Source organism: Leptidea sinapis, chromosome 2 (genome assembly GCF_905404315.1).
Source record: "Leptidea sinapis chromosome 2, ilLepSina1.1, whole genome shotgun sequence".
NCBI classification, from domain to species: Eukaryota; Metazoa; Arthropoda; class Insecta; order Lepidoptera; family Pieridae; genus Leptidea; species Leptidea sinapis.
In genome coordinates this window covers 8,027,724-8,054,575 of record NC_066266.1, presented here as the reverse complement: position 1 = coordinate 8,054,575, position 26,852 = coordinate 8,027,724, and the positions used below count along the sequence as shown (strand labels likewise).

Below are 26,852 nucleotides of genomic sequence, written 5' to 3'. Positions count from 1 at the left end.
AGGGTAGTTTTTATTTCGATTTGGGACCCATAAATATTTTTATTTTCAATATTTGTTTTGTATGAACATATTTTCTATGAGAGAATTTCGTGACGCACGGTTTGACAGTTCCGCTGTGAAATAATTTCATTATAACAACAGGGAACATTTGAGCATTACGAAATAATTCTTGATGTTTTAATTATTGGCAAATTCCTATAAAACAGTATTTTTTTTATTATCTACTGGACAGCGTCTGTCGGGGCAGCTAGTATAATATAAGTAAAACATACCACGAGGCGTACTAGCATCATAATACATTACCTATTATCTGCGCGATCTAATATTCTAAATATATACCAATCATCATCAAAATCGGTCAAGCCGTAATTGAGTTATAAGAGTCACAGACAAAAACTAATAATAATTAAAAAAAAACTGTAGATTCGCATCGGTGAGTAGTAAAAGTTATGCTTATCATAAAATTAAAAAAAATATGTACAGACAGAGCCTACCGCCATTTATTCCATAAAAAAAAACCGCAATACAATTATATGAATATATTATTTAGATAGCACGCGCTATCAAAGTCATATTTATGGCATAAAAAATTATACTGGCATAATTTCCGTCCGCTATTTGTAGTAAAAAAAAAAATAAAACTTATCATTTTTTGGTCCTCCAGTATTTTTTGATACGTGTTAATAGGTACGGTACATGATACAAGGCAAAATTATTATGGTCCATTCACATGCGTCTCGGCTGAGACCTGAGCACAAAATGACTCAAATCGCGCGGAATTTTTACCACAGTGCGTGCTCGTTGAAATTAACTACGCGGATTTTAATGTAAGGTTATTGTAATAGTTCTGAAGTGATAAATTTTTATGTAATATAAATTGTCATTTTTGTGTGCGATTGCGAAATAAATAAAATTCTAGTACTTTTATACTGATAAATAAATTCGTGCGAAATTATATCCTAACTGTTCCAAAATATTCAAATGTGCGATGATTTTTGAATATTTTGGAAATATTATATTATATTTGTCATAATAATTATTATCATATATTTTATGATTTAATTACTAATGTATAGTTTTCAGGTTACTCCCTATACTTGTAGTATAAAAGGGTATTTAACCTACTTCCCAAATTTCATTATTCTAGGTCAACCCTTACGTATAAAAATCTCGTGTATCTTTGTTACCAAACTCCTCCGAAACGGCTAAACCAAATCAAATCAAAAATTTTATTTTTATTTTATTATGATTCAGCATTAAAAAATACATACAACTTCAAATTTTCACCCGTCTACGATCAACACCTATTTTTGTATCGCGATTTTAATATTATTCTATTCCATCCACTGCACAGGTTGAGACACACACTGAGAATCGGTCGCCATTTTATTTTTTATGCTCCAAAATTTTTAATCATTGAATTTTACTTTATATTGCAATACAACTTTTGCTGTGTTAGCTAGTAGCCTATAAATTTTGATTCCCTTGAGAGTGTCAAACTATATATATAGGTACGTTTTAATTTCAGTATCTCGATACCTCCACGCGTTCCTGAGATAAATGATTTTGATTGATAAAGTTTCTTTCTGAAGTAGACAAACCTTAGATTAAGGATTGGTCGTTTTTATTACGGCAACTATTAGATGCTTGTGAGCGTGGCATCTTGACACTCAACTTCATCTTTCAAATTTTGTCACATATTCGTACGCTTCATATTAATTTAATAAATTTGATATGTAATCCCAGTGTCTTTCTTATTTCTTGTAGTATTATTTTTACAGAACATGTGGCACGCCCACTTGGGCGTTGTATTAGTTGCCACACTTTGCGACTACGCCTGCGGTATATAGTTGGAGCGCAGCAGGGACCAATCCCTAATCTAAGCTACCAATGAATGAATGGTTTTGTTTACAGCGAATTTCTAAAAAGGCGACTATGTTCGCTCGTAAATGTGATAAAAACTAGCAAATGACTATAAAATTACACCTTATCGTTAAATACCAGTGTCATGTTTGAATAAATTACTAAATCATTAATTATTGAGCTGTTGCATTCATTTCATCGCTCTACAGTTTGTTGACAATTAACAACGCATTGTTTATGACGTTGACAATAGCAACACTACAAAATAGATACACTATTCTGTGGTATTGGCGATCACCTGTTTAAAATATACATTACATTCTTCTTAGTCAGACACTCTCGTCGGAGTGGTCGTGGTTGCACTGACGAGGTACACGGTGGGTCGATATTCTTTCTGAGTGTAGATCTCCTGGCGATGTGCTTCCATTTCTGACGGTTAGAGGCGTTGCGAGTACACTGGACCATGGTGGACTCAGTAGCCTTTGTGATGGCGTGTATCCAGCTGGTTGGCGATCGACCAGTCTCTCCATCAGTTCTCATTGCTAGAGACGTGGCCAATTGCATTACCACGCTTGATTTTTGAAGGGATTTGAAGGTACCGCGTAATTATAGATGCTTTAAAATGTCTTTGACTTTGGAAACATGGTGAATGGAGCTTTGCACTCCTTCATGAACAGGCAGAAGGTGTTTAACAAGGCTCGTTTGGCTGTGCATGAAGGGGTGGGTTCCAACACTCATGTAGGGAAGTAAAATTTGGGTATGGCAGAAGAAACATGAAAGCAGAATAAATGCAGTTGAGATGAGGGCGTTGAGAAGTATGATAGGAGTTAAACTGAGTGACAGGATAAGAAATAGTGAGATAAGGAAACGTTGTGGTCTGAAAGAGAGCATCTATGGAAGAAATATTGAAAGTGGACGAAGCGAAACAAGTATGTAAGGATCGTAGCAAGTGGAAAGAAGTGGTCTCTGCCTACCCCTACAGGAAAGAAGCGTGATTTTATGAATGTATGTATGTATTAAAATTTCGAATAGAAAGACAAATTTTCTTCACTAGCTCAGCTGGCGTTAGTAACTTAAAGTACTCTTTTTTTTATTGAACACAAATACATACTGTGTCTGTATATCTGCGGATGTAACCTTCTACTAAGTGAGGAACACCTGTGTCAGAAGGCCACGATTCCATATTAATCTTGGATTTACAATTTTAACTATTTAACAAAACAAAAATATTATAGAAACAGGATATCTGTGTGCGTGCGTGTTTGTGTGTGTGTATGTGTATGTTATGTATGTGTATGATTTTACATTGAATGATTATTATGAGTTACTTATGTTAATTGAAACAAAATGGTAAACCGTAAGTAAAGGCATTTAGTAAGTATTGCGTCATATTTAGATGAACATTCTTTTGTTATTCGGTAGATTTCTCGTGACAGGCAATGTCATGCTCGCTAATTCGACTGCTTGTGGCGGCGACGTGGGGCGGTTTCCTCCCTTCCCTAAAATATGGTCGAGGGAGGCGATGGCTGGTCCATGCGTCATGCTCGTGAACGGGCGCTACTTGTAGCAGGTCTGCTTCATTTTTTTTTATTTATCTTAAAGTTAAAGTTATTGTATATTTTATTTAATAAAAGACTCGCATAATGCCTTTATTATTTATTTACGGTATGTGTGGATTGAGGCATCTACTGTACTCAATAAGTCTTGTGTTTATAATTATAAAATTACTTTTTTTTTACTAACTCCTGTAAGCCATTCAGTTTTTGACGTTTGAGTATTTTTCTTGCATCACTTTGCATATATGTATTGTAGTTGAAATGATTTGTGAGTTGCATTGAAAATAAGAATTAGTTATACCTAATCTGTTTTGAAAGAGCAACCATAGAGTTTCTTGCTCATTCATCTCTGAGGAAATCTGCCTCGCGAATGAGCTGTATGAAAAATCGACATATTTCATGTGTAATATGATTTACCGATGAAGTAAAAATATTTTTGATTTGATTTGATATCTCAATATTTTTTTTAAGATAAGTACCAAGCGTATAAGGATTAAAAATGAGAACACCAATTTCTGTGATGCGCGCCCGAATGAAAATCCCTAGCATTTTTTTTATATGGGATGATAGTATAAGTCGTAAAGTCCTATTTTTAACCGACTTCAAAAAGGAGGAGGTTAACAATGCGGTCGGTATTTTTTTTTATGTATGTCCACCGATTACTCTGCGATTTATGTAATTCTTCTTTTGTTTGATACAAAATAGATGCCATTTGGTCCTATAAAATTTTTACATAGTTTGGCCCAGTAGTTTTCATTTTATGAACATTTATATGAAAATTTTCGTCTACCTGGATGACATAATTGTTTTCTGTGTACGGCTTTTTTTGGGGTTTTCATTCAGGTTGATTATATATTATTATTAACTTACACTAAAACGTAAAAAATTAAAAAAAAAACTACGTTTAAAAAAACCGGCGTCAAAAACTGAAAAGTATCAAATAACTAAAAATTTAATTTAATCCACCTCTTATGCAAACCTTTACCTTTAATATAAATAAAGTACTATTATTTGTATGTGCTACATATTGATAGCTTAGAAGTCGGTGCCAAGCCAAATGTAGTAGTAAATACCTACACTCGCCACGCGTGACTTTGAGCGGGATAGCTTCGTCTAGAACAAAGCAACCCAAGTGTACAGACACGCGTGGCCAGACCAACTTAAATAATTACAGTAAGTAAGCTGTTTATAATATTAAGTTTTATTTTGTTTAGGGTTTGGCACTGACTTAAAACCTATTAATAGGTAGCACATATAAATAATAGTATTTTATTAATATTAAAGGTAAAGGTTTGTATGTGATGATGAGGTGTGTTTAAATTAAATTTTTAGTTATTAATATACTTTTCAGTTTTGGAAGTTGGTATTTTTAAACGTAGTTATTTTTATGGATTAAAAATAAATGGATTTGAATTTAGGTCCTTCTTAAATTTAAATCTGTATTTTCTTTAAATTCTTACACCTACTACGACGGTTCACCAGTGGGAGGCTCCATTGCACAGGATGTCGGCTAGATTATGGGTACCACAACGGCGCCGCATTACTGTGTTTCGGTCTGAAGGGCGTCGTAGCTAGTGAAATTACTGGGCAAATGAGACTTAACATTTTATGTCTCAAGGTGACGAGCGCAGTTGTAGTGCCGCTCAGCGTATTTTTGGGGTTTTTCATGAATCCTGAGCCGCGCTGCATGGTAATGGGCAAGGCGTATCAATTACCATCAGCTGAACGTCCTGCTCGTCTCGTCCCTTATTTTCATATAAAAAAGGTGGATTTGCGGATACAATAGGCTATTCTTCGATTTTTCTAAATATATTCTAAAATGATTATAATGATGCGTTAGCCAAGTGCTATTTTTATTTCCTTAAAATAATCCACGTGCTAAAATAATTATTTTTTATTTAAATGATAAATAATTAAATAGTCGCGCCATGATCGTGACGTCATAAAAGCATTAACAAAGAAATGTCAAATGTGCGGTGCAATCTTTATTGATTTATCTAAAAATAAAAATGACCTTTCATAGTCCGTAAACCAACCGTTCATTGGTGTGTTTCTCAAAACAAATTGTTTCTGCTATAATGCCGAAGTCACAAAATGGTGGTCGATGTTTTCGGTCACGTGACATACAGATAATAAAACTATGATTTTAATTTTGAAAATATAAATAACTCTCAAGTTTAAAAAAAAAAATATTGAATTCGTATTTTTTATGAAACAAAGTAAACTCTTAGTAACATCTTTAATATATATAAATTGCGTGACACGTTGTTTGTCCGCGATGGACTCCTAGACTAATGAACGGATTTTAATGGGGATTACTTCATGGAGTGCAGTTTATTCCAACTTGAGAGATAGGATAGTTTTTAATTCGATTTGGGACCCATAATTATTTTTATTTCCAATATTTGTTTTGTATGGACATTTTTTATGTGAGAGTATTTATTGACGCACTGTTTGACAGTTCTGCTGTGAAACAATTTCATTTTAACATCAAGGAGCATATGTTACGAAATACATAATTCTTGATGTTATGAAAAATTATTGGCAAATACATAAAAACAGTATTTTTTTATTATCTTCAGAACAACGTCCGTCGGGTCAGCTAGTAATTTCATAATTTAATATTGATAGATGAAACTGACTTAGTGTCGTTTGTGTGACTATTATTTCTAAACTTTTTCTTTCTTACATTATTTCTAGACAGAGAAATCTTATTTCATGGTCAATTAACATTTCAATTTAGTTTGTTACTTGCATTTCAGTAGATGTGATAAGAACGCTCAGCATACGTAAACGTTTTATTAAGGTATAATTTGTAATTATATTTATGTTCAGCGTAAAATTTATCGTAAGTTTTGTAAGAAAATTTATTTAAGTAGGCGTTACTTTGCGGAAATCCATAATCATTGTACAAATGATTTAAGTTTTCTTTAGTGTTTAAGGACCTCGAAAGGAACAACGTAAAATTAATGTTTTCCTACTTGGATTGGTACGAATGGACCGATAAGATGGCCGGCCAGGAATAGGAAAACATTCATTTTATGTTGTTCCTTTCTATTAAAATACTATGTTACTTAAGAAGAGTTATTAGTTTTTGGCCATTCTTTCGATTGGCATTATAAAAGTAGGGGTGTTTTTTTACATTTCAGTCGGTTTGATTCCCAGACGAGGCAAGTAATTTTTAGTAAATCTTTGAGCGCAGAAGTACCAACTTTTAAAAATAACAAAAAGTCTTCTTTCAGTAAAATAGCCTATCTTCGATATTTAAGGTACTTTCCTTTCATGTCCCATAACTTTCGGACACCCTGTATATATTCTATTATTTCACCAGCATTTATGTGACCAGCAGCCAGCACGTCCGATACTTTCGACTGCCTCAACAAGAAGTGTCCAATAGCCGAGACTCGAGAGCAATTCGTAACAGTTACCTTACTACCAACCTTAATAATACGAAACTACCAACATCATAATAAAGTGACATCACTAAGATTTTGCATGTGATTATATAATATTACAGTTACTAAAAATATACTAAATATAATTACTAAAATAATATAATATTAACAGGTTAGAAATGATTATATTAATATTATCATAACTGAATGTTGGTACAAATTGAATGTCGAATAACGATTACAATTGGTTGTGGTTCAGTAGACATATGAGTTACAAGAGGCTTGGTAACTGAAGTTTGATACATAATATGGTCTAGTTGACCAGCTGACAACATCACACTGGTTCCATATCACGAAATCGTGGATGATGTGGTGAGGTCAATTTGAAGGTCAAGGAATCGAACACCTTTTTCTGTTGGAGTTTTTTTTTATGCAATAGGAGGACAAACGAGCGTACGGGTCATCTGGTGTTAAGTGATCACCGCCACCCACATTCTCTAGCAACACCAGAGGAATCACAAGAGCGTTGCCGACCTTTAAGAAAGGTGTACGCGCTTTTTTTGAAGGTACCCATGTCGTATCGTCCCGATTAGATCGTAGTTTTTCTGATATATGTATTAATTTAAGACAGAGAAAACGTTGAATTATTTTTTGTACGGAGAAAATTATGATTTTGTTAAAATGAAACTTACTACAGGTCATTCAGGAAGTCACGGCCAATATTTTATGTCCTTACACTTTCTGCGCTTTGGAAGCATAAAAAAAATCTGTTCGATTCCTTGACCTTCAAATTGACCTCACCTTAAGTCCACGATTTCGTTATATGGAACCAGTGTGCGTCAGGGTGTCGCTGTCTAAGTAAAAATTGAAATTTAGTTTAGTATGAGTTTAGTTTAGTATTTAGTTTAGAAGTATAATCCGACAAAGCTTAAAAGCGAACAGTTGCTTAGAACGTATTGGATTTCGACCTTTTTATTTTACAAGATTATAGCCGTCATCTGTCTATCTTACAATGACTGCACGTTTCATACAATCGAGTGAATCGCTTATATCTTCGAGAGTGTCGCTAGCCTGTTTTGTACTCGTACTAAATTTAAATTACTCTATTAACTTATCCTCGCGGTTATTATTTAAATATCAAACATAGTAAGCACTAGTATATACGTTCTCTGTGGTTTTCGTTTCGCTAGGCTGATGTTTTTCTAATGTGCTAAAAAAACTAGGTATAACTTCAAAAACAAATTCTAATAATTGGTACACAAACAAGAACTACAAATTTCACCTAATATATGTGCCGCGTTTGTGATTGTTCTGTGCCGCGCGCTTATCTGCGTAAAACGAAATTTAATTTTTGTTTTTCCATATGAATCCTCTTAATAGAATTCCTATAAAATAGATGAACTACTTAATGAGGTCGCCGCCGTCACATCCGAGAAATGTTTAGACAACGCGATCGTGTTATTATTAAACGTAAAAATTAAAAGCCCTTCCGAACCAACAAACAACGAAAATATAAGTTTATGCTATATTAGTAGATTCTCCAAAATAGATTTGGGACAGAATTATGCATGGAGTAGCGATTTTGTCCGAGTCTACGGCGCCCCATTTTTAAATTAATTTATTTACTCTGGAGTGACTACTGACGGTGATGCGGATGTAGGAAATACCTAACCGGGTAAGGTGCGGTATTGTTATTGCTGGAGCCCCATTACCAACCATAACGGATCGTACATTTTCCAATTACGAAAGTGTTTCGGATCCGAAGATCGATACGACGTTCGCGATTAGACATTTTGTCTATCGTTTATCTTATTTTCAAATTCACTTGACCTTTACTTTTTGTTATGGTTCCGAAACGAAATCTATATTCGGATCCGAAGTACTTTGGTAATAGGATTTAATTTGAAGTTCGTCGTTCTTTCGTTTCGGACGAAACTTCGGCTTTCGGTGTATGTACGGACGATCTTATCAAGATAAAATACATCCTACATCGTTTTCTGTACACACGACCATTATCATCATCATCAGCCGGAAGACGCCCACTGCTGGACAAAGGCCTCCCCCAAAGATCTCCACGATAATTCGAACCTTTCCCGGCCTGATCTTAACCAGATCATCGGTCCATCTTATGGGGGGTTTACCAACACTACGTCTTCCGGTACGTGGTCGCCATTCGAGGATTCTACTGCCCCAGCTGTTCTCAGAGCTCTAAGTCCGCGATAATTCTACCAGCTCTGCTTTGCATGCGGTCAAATGGTTCGAGATTGGGGTGCGCCAAACCAGAGATAAAAACTTAATATTAACAAAAAACATCAAACGAGATGAGAAAGTACGTAGTGGTACCAACCTCACGAAAAATTGGTTGGCACCATTTCACACCCATCTCTTCAACACTGCGTACACTCATTGCTCAAATTAAATAGCGCGCTCAATGGTTTCCTATAACACATTTCACGTCCCTTTTCACGAAATCACAACCGAATTTTAAACATCAAAAATTTTTAGTCGGCTAGCTTACACCACTAGCGATTGGAACTTAAACATAATGTTCTGTTATAAAATCAAATCAAAATCACTTTATTAGTGTAGGTCAAAGAAATGACACTTATCAATGTCAATTTTTCTTTTCTTTTCATATTTTCCGCCAAACGTTGAGCTTTAATGAGAAGAAGTGGCAAGAAACTCATTGCTTACATTTACAGCTTCATTGTTTTACTAATCATTTCAACTACAATATATGTAAAGTTAATTCGGGAAGCTCCGTGATATCTTCTCGTCCCAAATACTACAGTGTCTGAAGACGAAGGTTTTCAACCAGTGTGTGTTGCCGGTGACGACTGACGGCACGCAGACGTGGTCGCTAACTATGGGCCTTATGAGGAAGCTTATGGTCGCTCAGATCAGCGAGATCGAATTAAAAATGAGGATTCCGTAGGAGAACCGAAGCTACCGACATAGTCCAAATGATTGCGAAACTGAAGTGGCAGTGGGCAGGGCACATAGTTCGACGGACAGATGGAAACTTTGGGGGAGGCATTTGTCCAGCAGTGGACGTCTTCTGGCTGATGATGATGATGATATGTAAAGTGACGCAACATAAATATAAGTATATTTACAATACAATGATTTGAACTTTGATTTTATTGCTCATTGATTTAATAAAAATGCAATTATCAAATTAACGAAAACTATTCCTTGCTTTAATTAATAGTAAAAAAAGCCTTTTCCCTACTAATGTGCCCGCTTTTTTGCAAATGACTGTATAATATTATTATCATTCACATTGTTATATTTGGAAGTCATACTTGGATAATAATAGTCATAATTCTTTTGTATTTTCTTAATAAAAATAATTAACGAAATAAATACGTTCAAAAATACACTATTTTATTTTAAAATTCCAATCCATAATTGGAGCGCGTGATATTTAAGATCATACTAAACCCTTCCCGTTTTTTATGGCTACGGAAATAGAACATCAAAGTATACTTAGACTTTTTATTATAATGAATGATAAATTTTTCTCAAACTACTTCTATTACGTAAATAAAATATGCAATATTATTTCAAAACAAAACAATGCAACTAATAAATTAGGGGGTAAAGTATGAAATTGCCGATTTGTACTGAAAAATTAATTAATTTTTTATTTAACATATTTATTTAATTAAAATAAATACGATTATTATCTATACTTTGTTGCCATCAAATAGAAAGGTCATTTACGCCAATGCGATAAAACTATGGTGATCTAGATTCGACAAACTTTCTGAAAGCATTTTGTATTGCCTCCTGAGAAGAAAACTTTTTATCACGTAGAAAATTGTCCAAATCACGGTAAACATTGGTAATCTGTTGCAGCAAGTTCTGGAGACGGAAGGTGACGAATGGTTTCTAATTGCAGTTCCTGTAAAATTAATGCGGTTTCTCTCTTCCAAAAGAATATTCAATATGCATTCGCATATAATCCGATCTCTAGTAATCACCAACATATCATATACTAGAACCTTCTCCGGAACATGCTTATGATTAATGACATGATTTACCAGTGGGAGGCTCCTTTGCACCGGATGCCGGCTAGATTATGGGTACCACAACGGCGTCTATTCTGGCCGTGAAGCATTACTGTGTTTCGTTCTGAAGGGCGCCGTAGCTAGTGAAATTACTGGGCAAATGAGACTTGACATCTTATGTCTCAAGGCAACGAGTTGTAGGCCGCTCTGAATTATTGGATTTTCAATAATCTTGAGCGATACCACATTGTAATGGCAGAGCGTATCAATTACCATCAGCTAAACGTCCTGATCGTCTCGTCCCTTATTTTCATAAAAAAAAGATTAAGTAGATAAAGTATAGAGCTGATAACATTGTAATTAACAGTGTTATATTTAACACATATATGGCCATGTTATTTCATATTACTATAGGTACATTTTTCGTGTGTTGACTTAACAGCATAATGATAGTCGATTATAACGTTTGTACGAGTGTTCATTGTAGCGCATGCAACAACAATTTGTTCGCTTGTTAGCGCTTTTATGACATCCTTGGTAATTGTACAATTTTACACTATGTTTGCGTATTTTATGGCGATATTGTGCAGTTTTTATACCTCTCAGTTATATTACTTAACATGTTATAGCCGTTATAGACGACCTGTATAGCCGAGTGGTCCCGGGTTCGAATCCCGGTAGGTGCAAGCATTTATATGATGAATATGGATGTTTGTTTCCGTGTCATGGATGTTTAAAATGTATATATGTATGTTAAAGTAAGTATATTGTATTAAATATATCATTGTCTTGTAACCCATAACACAGGCTATATAATATGCTTAACTTGGGGCAAGATAATTTGTGTAAAAGTGTGTCAATATTATGCTATGGGCACTTTTGCTTTTAAACCTTGAATTTCCTTTGGATATTGATATACTATTACATAAACTAACGTCGCTAACCTAACGCTGAAACTCTTTTGATGCAATGCTAGTATATAAAATCGTAAATAACCACATTGATGCTCCTTTATAATTGCATTCATTACATGCACTTTGTTTTCAAGTTCCCAAAAGAAAAATACTTAGGTACTTGTCGAAGTAAACCGTTGTTCGCAGTTTAAAATAGTAGGTCATGCTCACGGACGAGTAAAAAAAATAAGGACTCCGTGTCAGTGAGGCACCAAAACAAGCCGGTAAACGTGTAAATACATAGCCCCACGCATACACTAACACTAACACAAGCCGATCGGCCGCCATTATGAGATTTGCCATCGTCTGTGACAGATCAGTTTGCGTCGCAATAAAATATTTTTAAAATGCCGTCGTGCGTTGTGAAAAAGTGTAAAAACGATACTATTTTTTTTTTATGGAATAGGAGGACAAACGAGCGTACGGGTCACCTGTTGTTAAGTGATCACCGCCGCCCACAATCTCTTGCAACACCAGAGGAATCACAGGAGCGTTGCCGGCCTTTAAGGAAGGTGTACGCGCTTTTTTTTGAAGGTACCCATGTCGTATCGTCCCGGAAACACCGCACAAGGGAGTTCATTCCACAGCTTTGTAGTACGTGGAAGAAAGCTCCTTGAATACCGCACTGTGGAGGACCGCCACACATCCAGATAGTGAAGATGGAATTCGGCGGCAGGAATCAGGTTAAACAGCTCTTCGGAACACTCCCCGTGATAAATGCGGTAGAAGACACACAATGAAGTGACGTCTCTACGCAACGCCAAGTGATCCAGCCGTTCACAGAGCACTGGGTCCCCGACAATTCGAGCTGCTCTGCGTTGCACGCGGTCAAATGGATCGAGCTGATACTGGGGTGCGCCAGACCAGAGATGACAGCAATACTATATAAGTATTTGTGGCCAGATGTGATAATTTAAGGGAGAAAAAAATGTGTAACTAACCCGTAACCGTACACACACTAGCATAACGGTGCTTCACTTGCTAATATCACGGCGTGGAGTCCTTTTTTTACTCGTCCGTGGACATGCTATACTGGAAATAGTGATATAAGCCGGACATGTCGACCTATTAATAGAAAACTTGCTCACTTGAATATTTTTAATGAAACCTTGTCCAGTTTTAAAAAGAATCTTCTAACTATGCTAAGTAAAAGTGAGATTTGAACGATTATCGATATCTAATTAAGTTTTTTATCCTGTTTTTTTTTTTTACTAGAACCTCTTTATATTTTTATTTTGTAATTTATTTTTCTCTGCTGTACTTTAGTCTTAATTGTCATTTATTATTAATGTTATGGAAACTGTATGTCTAATTTAGTATTAACTTCTCTGTGTAAACCTAAATATGTATGTGACTGTTTGTTTCAAAGGGTATGTTCCGATATGCACTGCGACCACTGTACGGTGTGACGTCAATTTAGTATTCTGTGAAGCCGTTCCTTTATAGTTAGTTATACTGGTTACTATTTAAAACGGAACGGAATCCCGTATACTGTCAGCCGCATTTTTGACGCAGTATTCAAATAAGTGTATTAAAGTTTTCTAGTTCATTAAAGAAAAACTGTTGTTGGATTACTGTCAAATTATATTTGGGATTAAACTGCAGGTATTGTTTATAAAAAGTTAGGCACTCGGTTACCTTGCCTCGAAAACGCCAGTGCTCACAGTAGAATATGGCGACGATTTATGACGTCATATATTTCCCTAGGGTACTGCAGCAGTATTTTTTTAAGTGATAATAAGGGATGAGACGAGCAGGACGTGCAGCTGATGGTAATTGATACGCCATGCTCATTACAATGCAGCGCTCAGGATTCTCAAAAACCCCAAAAATTCTGAGCAGCACTACAATTGCGCTCGTCACCTTGAGACATAAGATGTTAAGCCTCATTTGCCCAGTAATTTCACTAGCTACGGCGCCCTTCAGACCAAAACACAGCAATGCTTACAGTCCATAACGGAACGAATTTTTCTACAGTGATTGCACTGTGCAGTGCTCGGAGTGCATATCGGAACATACCCTAATTAGATTAATAAATGACTTTCTAAATGATACCACAGAATGAGAATGGAGCCACCGCTGTCAGGCTATCTAGAGTATTGAAATTTTATTAAAAAAATAGATGAATTAGCCCATTGAGTTTCTTGTGCCCATTCTTCTTAGGTCTGAGGCAATCATTTCCGAATGGTTGGATGTTTTATTAAATTTCAGTAATTTCATATCCTCTGTTGAATAAAAATCATTAACGTACAATATATACCACACAATCGCCTATTAAAAGGTCGTCAAAAAATGTCCGAGCGGCGTTGTATATTCGTAAACATTAACTTATACAGATAACATTAAAACAATCTAAATAAAACACTTTGTAAAGGATTAAAACTCGTGTAATTGTAACTGTGTTTTACATCAGATTTCGTGTAAAAGTTACATTTTTATTATTGGTTTAACTAACACGACATTTCGTGACCTTTTCAGAGCACGTTTTCATGGGGACTGAAACTCATATTAAAGACAAAAAAAATCAACCGACTTCTAAACACTATTCCAAAACAATAGATATAATATGCACTAAAAGTATAAAAATAATTGAGTATTTTTATACAATCTAATTCTAGTTACGATAATTGTAATTTTTGGAATCAGTGTCTGTCAAGATAGGTTTGTAGCTACATAGTTATAGATGATATGGGCTGGATGCCAAAGTCAGAATATCTGGACGAAATTACAATGGGACCAGGACCATTACCAGGACCACACGGGAAGCACCAGCTTTAAAAAAAAATATCAAAATCGGTTCAACCAGACGAAAGTTTTGAGGTAACAAACATAAAAAAAAACATACCGATGAATTGAGAACCTCCTCCTTTTTTGAAGTCGGTTAAAAAGCGCTGACTAAGCATATACAGCGGACAGACAGCGGGCGGCCATTTTGTTCCTACTATGTATTGATAACTAGGCTATATCAATAATTAAGATGTGTATTGCCAATTAGTTTATTATTTCTCGTTTTATATAATACTAGCTGACCCGGCAAACGTTGTTTTGCCATATAAAGTATAATTCATGCGATAGTTTTATAAGTAATAAAATATTGCCTATATTATAGCCTGTACATCATTTTGTTCTATTGTCAATAGTTTTTGCAGCGCACGCAAAAATAGGTTTTCGATTTTACACCTTGTGTTACAAAATAGCAATTTTATTACGGATCCCTAATTTTGAAAAAAAAACATAGCCTATAGCCTTCCTCGATAAATGGACTACCCAACACTGAAAGAATCATTCAAATCGGACCAGTAGTAGTACCAGAGATTAGCGCGTTCAAACAAACAAACACTGCAGCTTTATAATATTAGTATAGACTAGCTGACCCGACAGACGTTGTTCTGTAGATAATAAATAAAATACTGTTTTTTATGAATTTGCCAATAAGATTTCAAAGCATCAAGAATTGCTTCGTAAAATATGCTCCCTGTTGCTATAATGACTGTTAATAATAACAACCACATTGACATATTTCGAAGTGCCATTTTGTATCTTTTGTTAAAAAAATTGGTACCTAAAGGTTATATTTGTATCAGTGAATTTATTGGCTCTTTAAATTTTTGTATTTTTCTTGTTATTATTTTTAATAAGTCTTAAAACTTCACTATGTAATAAGCATCGTTAGGAACTATTTTGGCTAGTGTAATATTTATAGATTATCATAACTTTATGTAATATAAATAGCTGTAAGTTTCTTTATACAAATAAAATAATTAAATAATGCAATAGTTTCTTAGCAGAACTGTCAAACCGTACGTCAATAAATTCTCTCATAGGAAATATGTCCATACAAAGCAAATATTTAAAATAAAAATAATTATGGGTCCCAAATTGAAATAAAAACTATCCAATCTCTCAAGTTGGACCAAACTGCACTCCATGAAGTAATCCCCATTAAAATCCGTTCATTAGTTTAGGAGTCCATCGCGGACACACAGCGTGACACGTAATTTATATATATTAAGATATGTATATCTCGTTCATATTCAAACACAGACCTTTTGTTGTTAGTAAAGTATTCCACATTCGCTCCACCGACCAAATATTTATATATGCGTGCCGGTTATTGTTTTTATTGTAAACACCTCATTATTATGTATTTAAATACAATTGTAGTCGTATTGTTACGAGTTTGTTATATTATTACCACAACCCTGACTTACATTTTTCAAGTTGAAGCTTCAATTTATTTGGAATTCTTGGAAAAATATTACCTACTTTGATTTCAAATCCTTAAAATTTTATTTAAAATAAAAGTTTTGTATACTTATGAAACAAAACAAAACAAAGTAAAAAAAATCCTTAAAAAATTTATTCCTCTTGTTATTTTACGTTTGTAGAAAAAACAATCTATATATATAAAAGAGAAGGTATGTTTGTATGTTCCCTAACAACTCCCAAACTATTCGAGAGATCCCAATGAAATCTTTTGTAATAGATTCGTTGAAGCTCAATGAAGGTTTACATATATAATTTATATGGCAAAACATCGTTTGCCAGGTCAGCTAGTATTGTAATAAAGAAAGTATTTAATACAAGCAATGAAAATATTACTATACCGCATAATTTAGTTAAATAACGTGTCATTAAATATTATTAAATTATTTATTTTAAAAAATGTATTATATTAATTTATTTTTTATGATATTTTACATTTATTTATTATAACTATTCCGTTACTTATTTTACCCTAACTTATTAACAAACCGTTTATTTTGGACTGTTGTAGGATTACGAAACAGTTACTCTTATCTACGAGTTGCGTGAAACGGTAAAAAATTAGCATGACCTATGTACATATATGTCTTCTGTGCCTATGTGTTCTAATGGTTACTGTAAAGTTCGACAACTCTGTTTAAATAGCGGTCATGTTATATTCGGAATTTGATACTGAAACACCGACGGGGCAACGAACTAATGCACAAAAGAGGTTAAAATGCACATTTTGGCCTCTATTTATAAATCCTGATTATCGACTTATAATTGTTATTTATAAGTAATTAGCTGACCGGGCCTACCATGAACTTAACTTGATCTTATTGCGATTCAATTGACAACCTAAAATGAACTGCTTTGCTATTTCGTACCACGACGTGATTCCTCATCATCAAAGGCCTCCCTCATAAATTTCCACGACGAACGGTCCTGCGATGCCCTCATCCACAACGTGATTAGAGCCATCTAATTTAGGTTGACGTCAAATCAACTGATTTAATCGCAATGATGTCAATTGAATGCCAAAAATGATGTTAATTGAATAGCAAACTGATTTAGTTCGTTCATTAATTCGTACCATGAGGTAATATTTCAACCTAAACTGGATAGCTTATGAATCAAAGTGAGCGATTCGAAAAAAGTTGCTTCTTCCTTAGAGGAAAGTGAATCGTGTTGTCAATAACTTTTAAAAATAGTTAAAACATACAGAAAAAGAAAATTTTATTAATGAAAGATGAGATGAGAATACTTTATTGGAATTTTTAGTTAAACAACATACTGAAAATAAAAACCAAAAATGAAAATATTAAGACGAGGCAGTAAGGGCCCGGGCTATAGCCTGTTCGCAAGAACGAATTAAAAAAAATGTACTCTGTCCTCCTGTCAAATCAAACATCAATGGAGGTGCGTTCATAACTCGTTATTTTTACGAAAACACCTAAGCAAACATTTAATGTGTAATTCAAAGAACTATATTTATTTATATTACTATTATTTAATAAGTACAAAAAAGGGCTTAATGGTTTATAATTTGACGCTATAAAGCGCAATTTTCAAATGTATTTATAGTATTTTCTACGCAAAAAAACCGCTAAGTTCATATCATTTTAGGTTTCGAAACGCAACCGATATGGTTCGAGTAAGAGAGACAAATTTATGCAACGACTGTAGAGCGTCATCTCTTTCTCACACCGCGGACCACAGACACATTTATTTCGTTCATTCTTCATAAGCGATCCAAACGCCATTCAGTAAAAGGCACTACATGGTCCAAATTTCGTCCGATTCAGTTTAGGTACCTCAACTGAACTGAACTTATTAAATGTTGATGGTTGGCCCTCTGTTCTATCAATAAAAAAGAAAATGATGTAAGTATTCGCGAAAAATGTAGTCTAAGGCGATGGGAGGTGTGCCTAATCAAAGTTAATGGGTTAAAAATGAAACATAAACGTGTTTGTGTAAACACCTTTTACATTAAGCCACTATACATTATTTTGTTGTATATCAAAGGGTAAAGACAGCGTTTTCATCCTCCCAAACGGCTTATTTTTTCCAACACCTCTAACATATATACACCGTTGCCCCCCACCCCCAATTCGTCGATTTTTACTTGTAGATATAGTGCCACAAACTTATCAGGCCCGGTGGCCAAAAGTAGAACTAACGTCGCTATTTTGAAATGTCAATCAGTCTGTTATTCCATGACATTCCCACCATTGATTGTTTGTTCCGTGTGTTTATTTTTCTTTTTCTGGTTTCAATAAGTGAAAAATGCCGAAAGCTTTAAAAAGTGATGCGAGGAACGTTATATTACAAGTTGTGAATTAATTATAATAATTGTAATTGAAACTAAACGTCCAACCTCTATAAATTTATGGTTTTGACATATTCATAATATTGCAAATTTTTATTAATTCTGTCAATATATCACATCAATGTAAAATTCCTATGTTGCTCTCTAATATTTTATTGTTCTTTTATCATTTATATAATAACGAAATTAAATAATGTTAAATTTAGATTCTAGTTATATTTTAATCTATAGGGTCATAAGTGTACAAATGCTTAGTGTGCATGAAATATTCAAATCTTATTTAATCCATGCTGTCATTATTATGAGTATGGAACACATATAATTTATATTGGTAAGTTTATATTCTTAGATTAAGGATTGGTCTCCGCTGCGGTCCAGCTAGATACCGCACTACCTAAGAACCATAGCTTTTTTATTACGAAAACTTAGATGCTTGTATGCGTGGCATCTTGACACTAAATGCCATTTTTCAAATTTTGATATACGCTTCGTGTTATCTTACATTGAAATTAATAAAATACAAAATAATTAATTACTGATGATATGTGATCCCAGTGCCTTTCTTATTTCTTGTAGTATTCATTTTATAAAGTCTTACCACGGAACCCGGTATTTTAGTTTCAATTATTAGCAAAGTTTATGCATATGCCACGTGCATAGCATGTGCCACGTCAACGTCACATATTGTTCGAGACTGGCTCGACTACGCTCACTTGGGCCTAGTATTAGTTGCCGCACTTTGCCACTACACCTGCGGATCTCTTGCAACACCAGAGGAATCACAGGAACTTTTCCGACCTTTAAGAAAGGTGTACGCGCTTTTTGCGACGTACCCATATCGTATCCGTCCCGGAAACACCGCACAAGAAAGCTCATTCCACAGCTTTCTTGTACGTGGATAAATATTCCTTGAAAACGGCACTGCGGAGGATCGCCACATATCCAGATGGTGGGGATGATATTCTAATTTGTTGCGTGTCGTACGAAGGTGGAATTCGGCGGCAGGAATCAGGTGAACACCAGTTCGAGGCTCGTTTGCACCGGATGCCGGCTAGATTATACGTAACACAACGGCGCCTATTTCTGCCGTGAAACAGTAATGTGTAAGCATTACTGTGTTTCGGTCTGAAGGACGCCGTTGCTAGTGAAATTACTGGGCAAATAACATCTTGTCGCAAAGTGTCGAGCGCAGTTGTAATGCCGCTCAGAATTTTTGGGTTTTTCTATAATATTGAGCGTATCAATTACCAACACCTGACAGGTCTTCGGAACACTGATAAATGCGGTAGAAGACACATAATGAAGTGTCTCCTCGACGCAACACCAGGTGATCGAGCCATTCACAGAGCATTGGGTTCCCTGTCACTCCTCTTATCACGAAGAATACTCAATATTATAACTACAATTTGTTCACAGAGCTCCGTGGGTTCAAAGTAGAATGGGCGCCGGTGTCAGGCGTTGTGGCCAAGCGCGTTGATTATGTGGGCACGGACGGCGCGAGCCCTCAGACGGTTGGCCTTGCTCGTGCCATTCGTGCTAACAGCGCTGGCACTTCTGCTGCTTCCTCGTCCACCTCCTTACAATAACGCCGTGCGACTACCTACGCCTCCGCCACCGCCGCGTATCAACTTACAGGTCCAGGTGAGACACTGCCACTTTTTACTTTATCTACACCCATGCTTTAAATCCCCTATTAAAGATTCTACGACAGTTAGCTTATTGCCAACATTAAAACACCCCATGTCCTAATAACCATTACATCATCCTAACAAGTGTTGTAATGAAATTCAGTACAACATTATATCATCCTGCTGTTATTGCTTAAAAAATATAAAAATTAAAAAAGGCCCCAATTCTTTTTTTTTATGAGAGGGGGCAAACGGGCAAGAGGCTCACGGGATGGGGAGAGGTGAGGCAACCGCCCATGGACATCCGCAACAACAGGTGTGTCAAGAAATGCGTTGCCGGCAGGTGGTAGTATGCTTTTTTCTTGAAGGTCCCTAAGTCGTATCTGTTCGGGAAGACCGCTGCCGGTAGTTGATTCCACAAAGTGGCTGTGGGAGGCAAGAAATTTCGAAGAAAACGCGCGGTTGTGGAATGCCAGACGTCTACGTGATGCGGATGATACTTTGCACGTAATGTCCGATGGTGGAATTCGGCCGCTGGAATCAACCCGAATAGCTCCTCTGAGCACTCACCGTGATAAATGCGGTAAAAGATGCAGAGAGAACCCACATCTCTACGCAATGCTAGAGAATCAAGCCGATCGGAGATGACTTGATCGTCGATGATTCGAGCCGCTCTTCGTTGTATGCGGTCAAATGGAAGAAGCTGGTACTGGGGAGCACCCGCCCAGAGGTGAGAACAGTACTCCATGTGAGGGCGAATTTGCGCCTTATAAAGTTGCAGGTGGTGGCTTTTAGTGAAGTACTGTCTCGCCTTACTGAGTACACCAAGCTTTTTAAAGGCCAGTTTGGCCTTCTCTTCCAAGTGACCACGGAACTGAACGTCGCTCGATATATCGACGCCAAGAATGCCAATACAGGCTGTGGCAGTTAGAGGAGTGATCTCGAATCGAGGGGATACTTTTTAGTGGTGAACGCACAAACTTGTCTTCTTGGGGTTGAATTGGACTAAATTTTGTTGGCCCCATTCCGAGACTTTGCAAAGCATAGGACGTGTTGGCACGGCCGGTGTAGGAAGCATACCCCGTGCTGTCGTCCGCATAGCAATGAATATTGCTGATTTGCAGCATATCATTGAAATGCAGAAGAAACAGCGTAGGGGATAGCACACAGCCTTGCGGGACACCAGAGTTTATGGGTTTTAAGTCGGAGCATGCACCGTTGATAACAACCTTGATGCTCCGATCAGCCAAAAAGCTAGTGACCCATTTGCACAACTTCTCGGGAAGCCCATAGGATGGCAGTTTCGCTATAAGCGCTTTATGCCACACCCGATCAAAGGCCTTCGCTATGTCCAAACTCATCGCCAACGCCTCTCCCTTCGACTCAACCGCTTGCGCCCATTTATGGGTGAGGTACGCAAGAAGATCACCAGCTGAGCGACCCTGACGGAAACCGTACTGGCAGTCGCTGATTAGCTGGTGCCCTTCTAGGTATCCCAAGAGCTGGCGGTTGATGATCGACTCCATTACTTTGGAGAAAATGGAGCTAATGGCAATGGGGCGGTAGTTGGACGGATCTGAGCGTACACCTTTCTTAGGGATCGGGTGCACTAAAGCCGCCTTCCATAATTTCGGGAATACGCCTGATGTGTAGGAGAGCCGAGAAAAACGGGTAAGGACCGGCGCCAGTTACGGAGCACATGTCCGCAGCACTATCGGGGGAATGCCATCGGGCCCGCTCCATTTATGAATGTCCAAGGTGAGAAGCGCCTTAAGCACGGTACCATGCCGGATTTTTACCTCCGGCATATATGAATCGCACCGCGGAATATGCGGTGGTGGTGCACCTTGGTCATCCAGAGTCGAGTTGGTGAAGAGGGAGCCCAGGAGATCAGCTTTCTATTTCGCGTCATGGACCAGCGAGTCATCATCCGTGTGCAGTGGCGGAATGGCTGGCTGGCAGAAGTTTCCTTAAACAGCCTTGGCGAGCGTCCAGAACGCACGAGTTCCCGAGGGAAGGCGTGCAAGTCTCTCGCCAATTCTGCCAATGTGCTTCGACTTCGCGTCAGCAATAACTCTTTTGAAGGACCTGGAGGCATGATTGAAGTGTTTTTTTAAGTTCGCTGGAATTCAAATCCTTAGGTACCACCGCATTGACCCAAGCCTGATAGCATTCCTGCTTTCGGCGAGAGGCCATTTTGCAGGAGCGGTCAAACCATGGTTGGGACCTGCCACCGATAGGCACAGAGGAGGATGGAATGAAGAGTTCCATACCTTGCATTACCACATCAGCAACAGCATCAGCAGCGGCATTTAGATCTGCCTCCACGGGTAGGATGCAAAAAAGCATCGCATCTCGTCCCACTCGGCTGACCTATAGTGCCACACGCGGCGACAGCCTAAGAAGCGGGGCCGTGTTAGGCGCATGATCGGCACGGTGCTCCGGATCAGGCAGTGGTCCGACGATCCCAGAGGAGGGTCAACGGAAACTAGGTAGCCGTCCGGATGTGAGGTCAACAGAAGGTCCAACAGTGAAGGTGTATGATCTTGCACATCTGGGGTTCGCGTTGGCGCAATAACCAGTTGCGTCAGACCATATGCTAAGGCAAAGTCGTGAACAGATCTCCCTGCGTGATCGGTGGTACGTGAGCCATTCGGCGTGGTGGGCGTTAAAATCGCCAAGAAACACGATCTCTGCAGTGGGGATCTGCTCCAACACGGAATCTGTAGCCATTTGGAAGTGTTCGAGGAGCCGGTCAGTCTCTGCGTTACCGCTATGGGACCTATACAGGCATGCGTAGATTCGCGGATGGTCATCGCAGTCTACACGCAGCCAGATGATGGATAGGTCCTGTCCTTCAAGAAAACTCAGGCGTCGAGAACAGACATCCTCCCTGACGTAAACGCACACGCCAGCCCGTAGTATACAGGAGTGTTCCAAATTATACCCCGGGTAGGAAAGGTAAGATGAATCAGCCAGGGAGGATATCTGTGTCTCGGTTAAAAAGAGCAGGGCCGGCTTCGCCGTCTCCAGGTGAAAGTGGACGGCATTTAAATTTGAGCGAAGCCTCCTGATGTTGCAAAAGTCCACAGCGAGTGTGGAGGAGGGTGGTTTGAGCCTCCTGCTCTGTTTGCCCCGAGTCAGCGCAGATTTGCCCCCTCCAAAATACGCGGGGCAGCCTGGGCAACCACTGTTAGGTACAGGCCCTAATTGTGGACGCCCAGGGCTGCATAGCCTGGTACCGTCCTGGAGTAGTCTCGTTTTAGTCTGTGCTGCCATTTGTATTTGGGAGGAGGGGTGTAGGCCTCCGGATACCCCACTCACCGGACGAAACACAGCGGCATAGCCGCTATTTCACGCCGGTTTCGAGTGGGGGAGTGGTATTTCTCCGGGCGTGCCCGCCCAATTCGGTTGTGTCCGTGAGGACCCAACATGGCACTACCACTCCTAAACGGAATCCCCTATTTCTAGTGTTATAATAATTCTAGTAACTTAGATTAAGGATTGATACCGCAGGCGTAGTCGCAAAGTGTGGCAACTAATACTACGCCCAAGTGACGTTGACGTGCCACATGCTCTGTTAAACTTTACTAATAATTTAAACTAAAATACCGGGTTGCGTAGTAAATTTTTGTCAAATAATGCTACAAGAAATAAGAACTACACTGGAATCACATATCATTAGTATTCAAATGAGTGTTGTAAAGAAATTCAGTACACCATAATATCATCCGTTTGGATGATGAAATGGTTACTAGGACATTGGGTGTTTGAATGTTGGCAATAAGGTAACTGTTTCAGAATCTGTATCTACACTCGTGCTCTAAATCCTCTATTAAGGATTCTAAAACAGTTAGCTTATTACCAACATTAAAACACCCTATGTCCTAATAACCATTATATCATCCAAACGAGTTTTGTAATGAAATTCAGTGCAACATTATATCATCCATTTTCATAATCACCCCCCCTTTGGATGATATAATGGTTACTAGTACTGGCTTTTTAACTGTTTGTTTTTATGGAGGATTCATATTATGGGTGTAGATAAAGTCTTGTATGCAACTGTTGTGTGTAAGGGGTATTAAAACACTCATGTGATACTATTATTACCCACATTCGTGTTTTAATACCCTTTATTACACAACAGTTGCATAAATAACTATTACACGTACAGGTAAAAGTCCACGTTATAACATACACGCGCAAAAGACCGTTACAGTCGAAAACCAGTGAAGTCAATGCCATTTTACACCTTTTTAATTTTTTTTAAATTTATTGTTTACAAAAAAAAAGTATTAACAGATGTAACACTAATAAAGTCACCCACAAGAAACTATGTAAGTTTGATCCGTGGAGACGAGATCGCTATTAATTACTAACATATTATATTATATTTAAAAAGAAAGAAAGAAAAATCATTTATTCTGCAACTTACACCTAGTATACGAGTAGACTTATTTACTAATTTATATTATAAATGCAGAGTTGCAGTTCACCTCAGCATAATACTAATTAATTAATTTAATTTACATGCCCAATATACTCCTAATTACATTGAAAATAGTTTTTTAAATATTATATTATTGTGTCTGGCAATAAATACTCCCATTTCCGTCTTCCAAATGCATTGTTACATTATGGTAATGTAAAGATGACCGCTTTATTAAATAAAAGTGAATGTTTTTATTTGCATAAACATGTTAGATTGAACAATTTGTTATGTTTTTAAAGTGATCATCCTCATTTCTAGGATTAATAGACAAATAAAATTTTATGAACGATGCGGGACTCGAACCCAGAACTGAACGAACTGAGCTAACCGTTCGAGTGACGTATCGTCATAAAATCTTGTATGCTTTGTTCAACTCTCAGGCTGTGACCGGCACGGAACGCCGGAAGTCGTGGGTTCGAGCCCCGCATCGTTTATAATTTTTTTTTTTTCATATTTTATTTGTGTATTAGATTGATGTTACATAAATATTATAAAGTACATGTTTGCCACATTTATGACGTGCAAATTTTACAAAATACATATCTAAATCTTTACTTACAATAATATCAATTTAACAAAAGATTAGTAGAAGTATTATTTATTACTATAATATTATATTATTTATAAAAAAATGTCAATGTTTTAATTGAAAATATTCGTCTAATAAATATAAGCAGTTTTGACTATAATGTATATTTTCAATTTAGATGAGAAATTCCTATTTGACGATACCTCTCTTATTATTTTTGGCCTTAAAGCCTAAATGTTTGAGATTTCTTCTATTAAAGCTGAACGTTCAGCTCGTCTCGTCCCTTACTGTCATAAAAAAAGACTTGCCATCTAAAACATCATTCAAAAGTAAACAGTTACTTGCATAGTTAGAGCTAGATCAACTAAATGTAAATATGTCCTATTGTGAGTGTCACGGTGTACGATTAGGCCCTTTTAATTAAAAAGCGTAACGTTGTGTTGCTCTTTCAGAACGTTATCGATGAGAGCAAGGAAGTAGTTAGCAATGAGGTGAGTGAGAGATCCAGCAGACCATGGTATATGAGCGGCGGAGAGAACCGGAATACGCATCATGATCCGCACGCCAAGATCTTTCCAGAAGATTCGCCAGGAGACGATAGGTACGATAAACACTTACTTTGTTATCAATAAACGCGAAGTAAAGTTATACATTGCAAATAAACTTGGTATAAGTTAATAACTGAGAATAAACCAAGAATATGCAAAATGTTGGCTTACGACCGTTTTCAATAACCTATCTATCACTAGTTTATGTTACTAGAGGTAGACAAATCTATCCTTTTACGCTTACTTACATTTCAATAACCTATCGACATAAAGCATTGGACTATAACTATATTAGACATAGCTATGATTAGATAAGATCTTATATTAAACGGTGATAGCAATGTATTTGTAACTAAGAGATAAATTATTGAAAACGGCCGTATATCGCCGACAACACTGTCAGTAAAAAGATAATTCTGAAGATTTCAGAATGTCACGCCTTGCAAATAAACGCGGGAAACGTTATACATCCGTCTATATAAAATGTCTATTTGTCAACATTTTGTACATTCTTGCTTGATTCTCAGGTATAACTTTATACTTTACCAGCTGACCCAGCAAACTTTGTATTGCCGATATTAAAATCGCGACACAAAAGTAACTGATCGTAGATGGGTGAAAATTTGATAGTAATGCTGACTCATAATCAAACAAATTTAAAAAAAAAAGACAAAATTAAAAAAAAAAATTCGTGTGGACCACCCTTAACATTTAGGGGGATGTAAAATAGATGTTGCCTGATTCTCAGACCTACCCAATATGCACTCAAAATTTCATGAGAATCTGTCAAGCCGTTTCGGAGGCGTTCAACTTTTAACACCATGACAAGTGAATTTTATATATTAGATATATATTTGTAAGGCCGTAGGTTTTTATCTTACCTTTGTCACTGCCGAATTGCATTGCAAGCATGATAGGGAGGAGTAATTTCAAACTTGGAGTAACTTTAAACTCGTTTATTAATAAGACAGTTACTGTGCTATTAATAAATGCGAAGTAAACTTATTCCATAATTCAAATGTTTTTCTTTATCTTTCCTTTGTCACTACAGAATAACATGATAGAGAGGATTTATTTGAAACTTGGAGTAACTTTAAACTCCTTTTATTAATAAGACAGTTAGTGTGTTATTAATAAATGCAAAGTAAAGTTATTCCAAAGTAAAACCTTTTTTCTTTATCTTTTCTTTGTTCCTACAGTATTACATGACAGGGAGAAGTTATTTTAAACTTGGAGTAACTTTACTCTCCGTTTATTAATAAGACAGTTACTGTGTTATATAACCAACGCGAAGT

At 36.8% G+C, this 26,852-nt stretch overlaps 1 protein-coding gene across 1 annotated transcript in view; it reads left to right on the top strand.

Moving 5' to 3' along the window:
* The window catches only part of LOC126976129 (glycoprotein 3-alpha-L-fucosyltransferase A-like), a 57,744-nt gene that overhangs the window by 13,965 nt on the left and 16,927 nt on the right, over positions 1-26,852 (top strand). Inside the window, exons 2-3 of the mRNA XM_050824332.1 lie at positions 19,774-19,998; positions 25,462-25,610. Coding sequence (XP_050680289.1) covers positions 19,837-19,998; positions 25,462-25,610 — 311 coding nt within the window. The 5' untranslated portion in view covers positions 19,774-19,836. The remainder of the gene's footprint in view (positions 1-19,773; positions 19,999-25,461; positions 25,611-26,852) is intronic.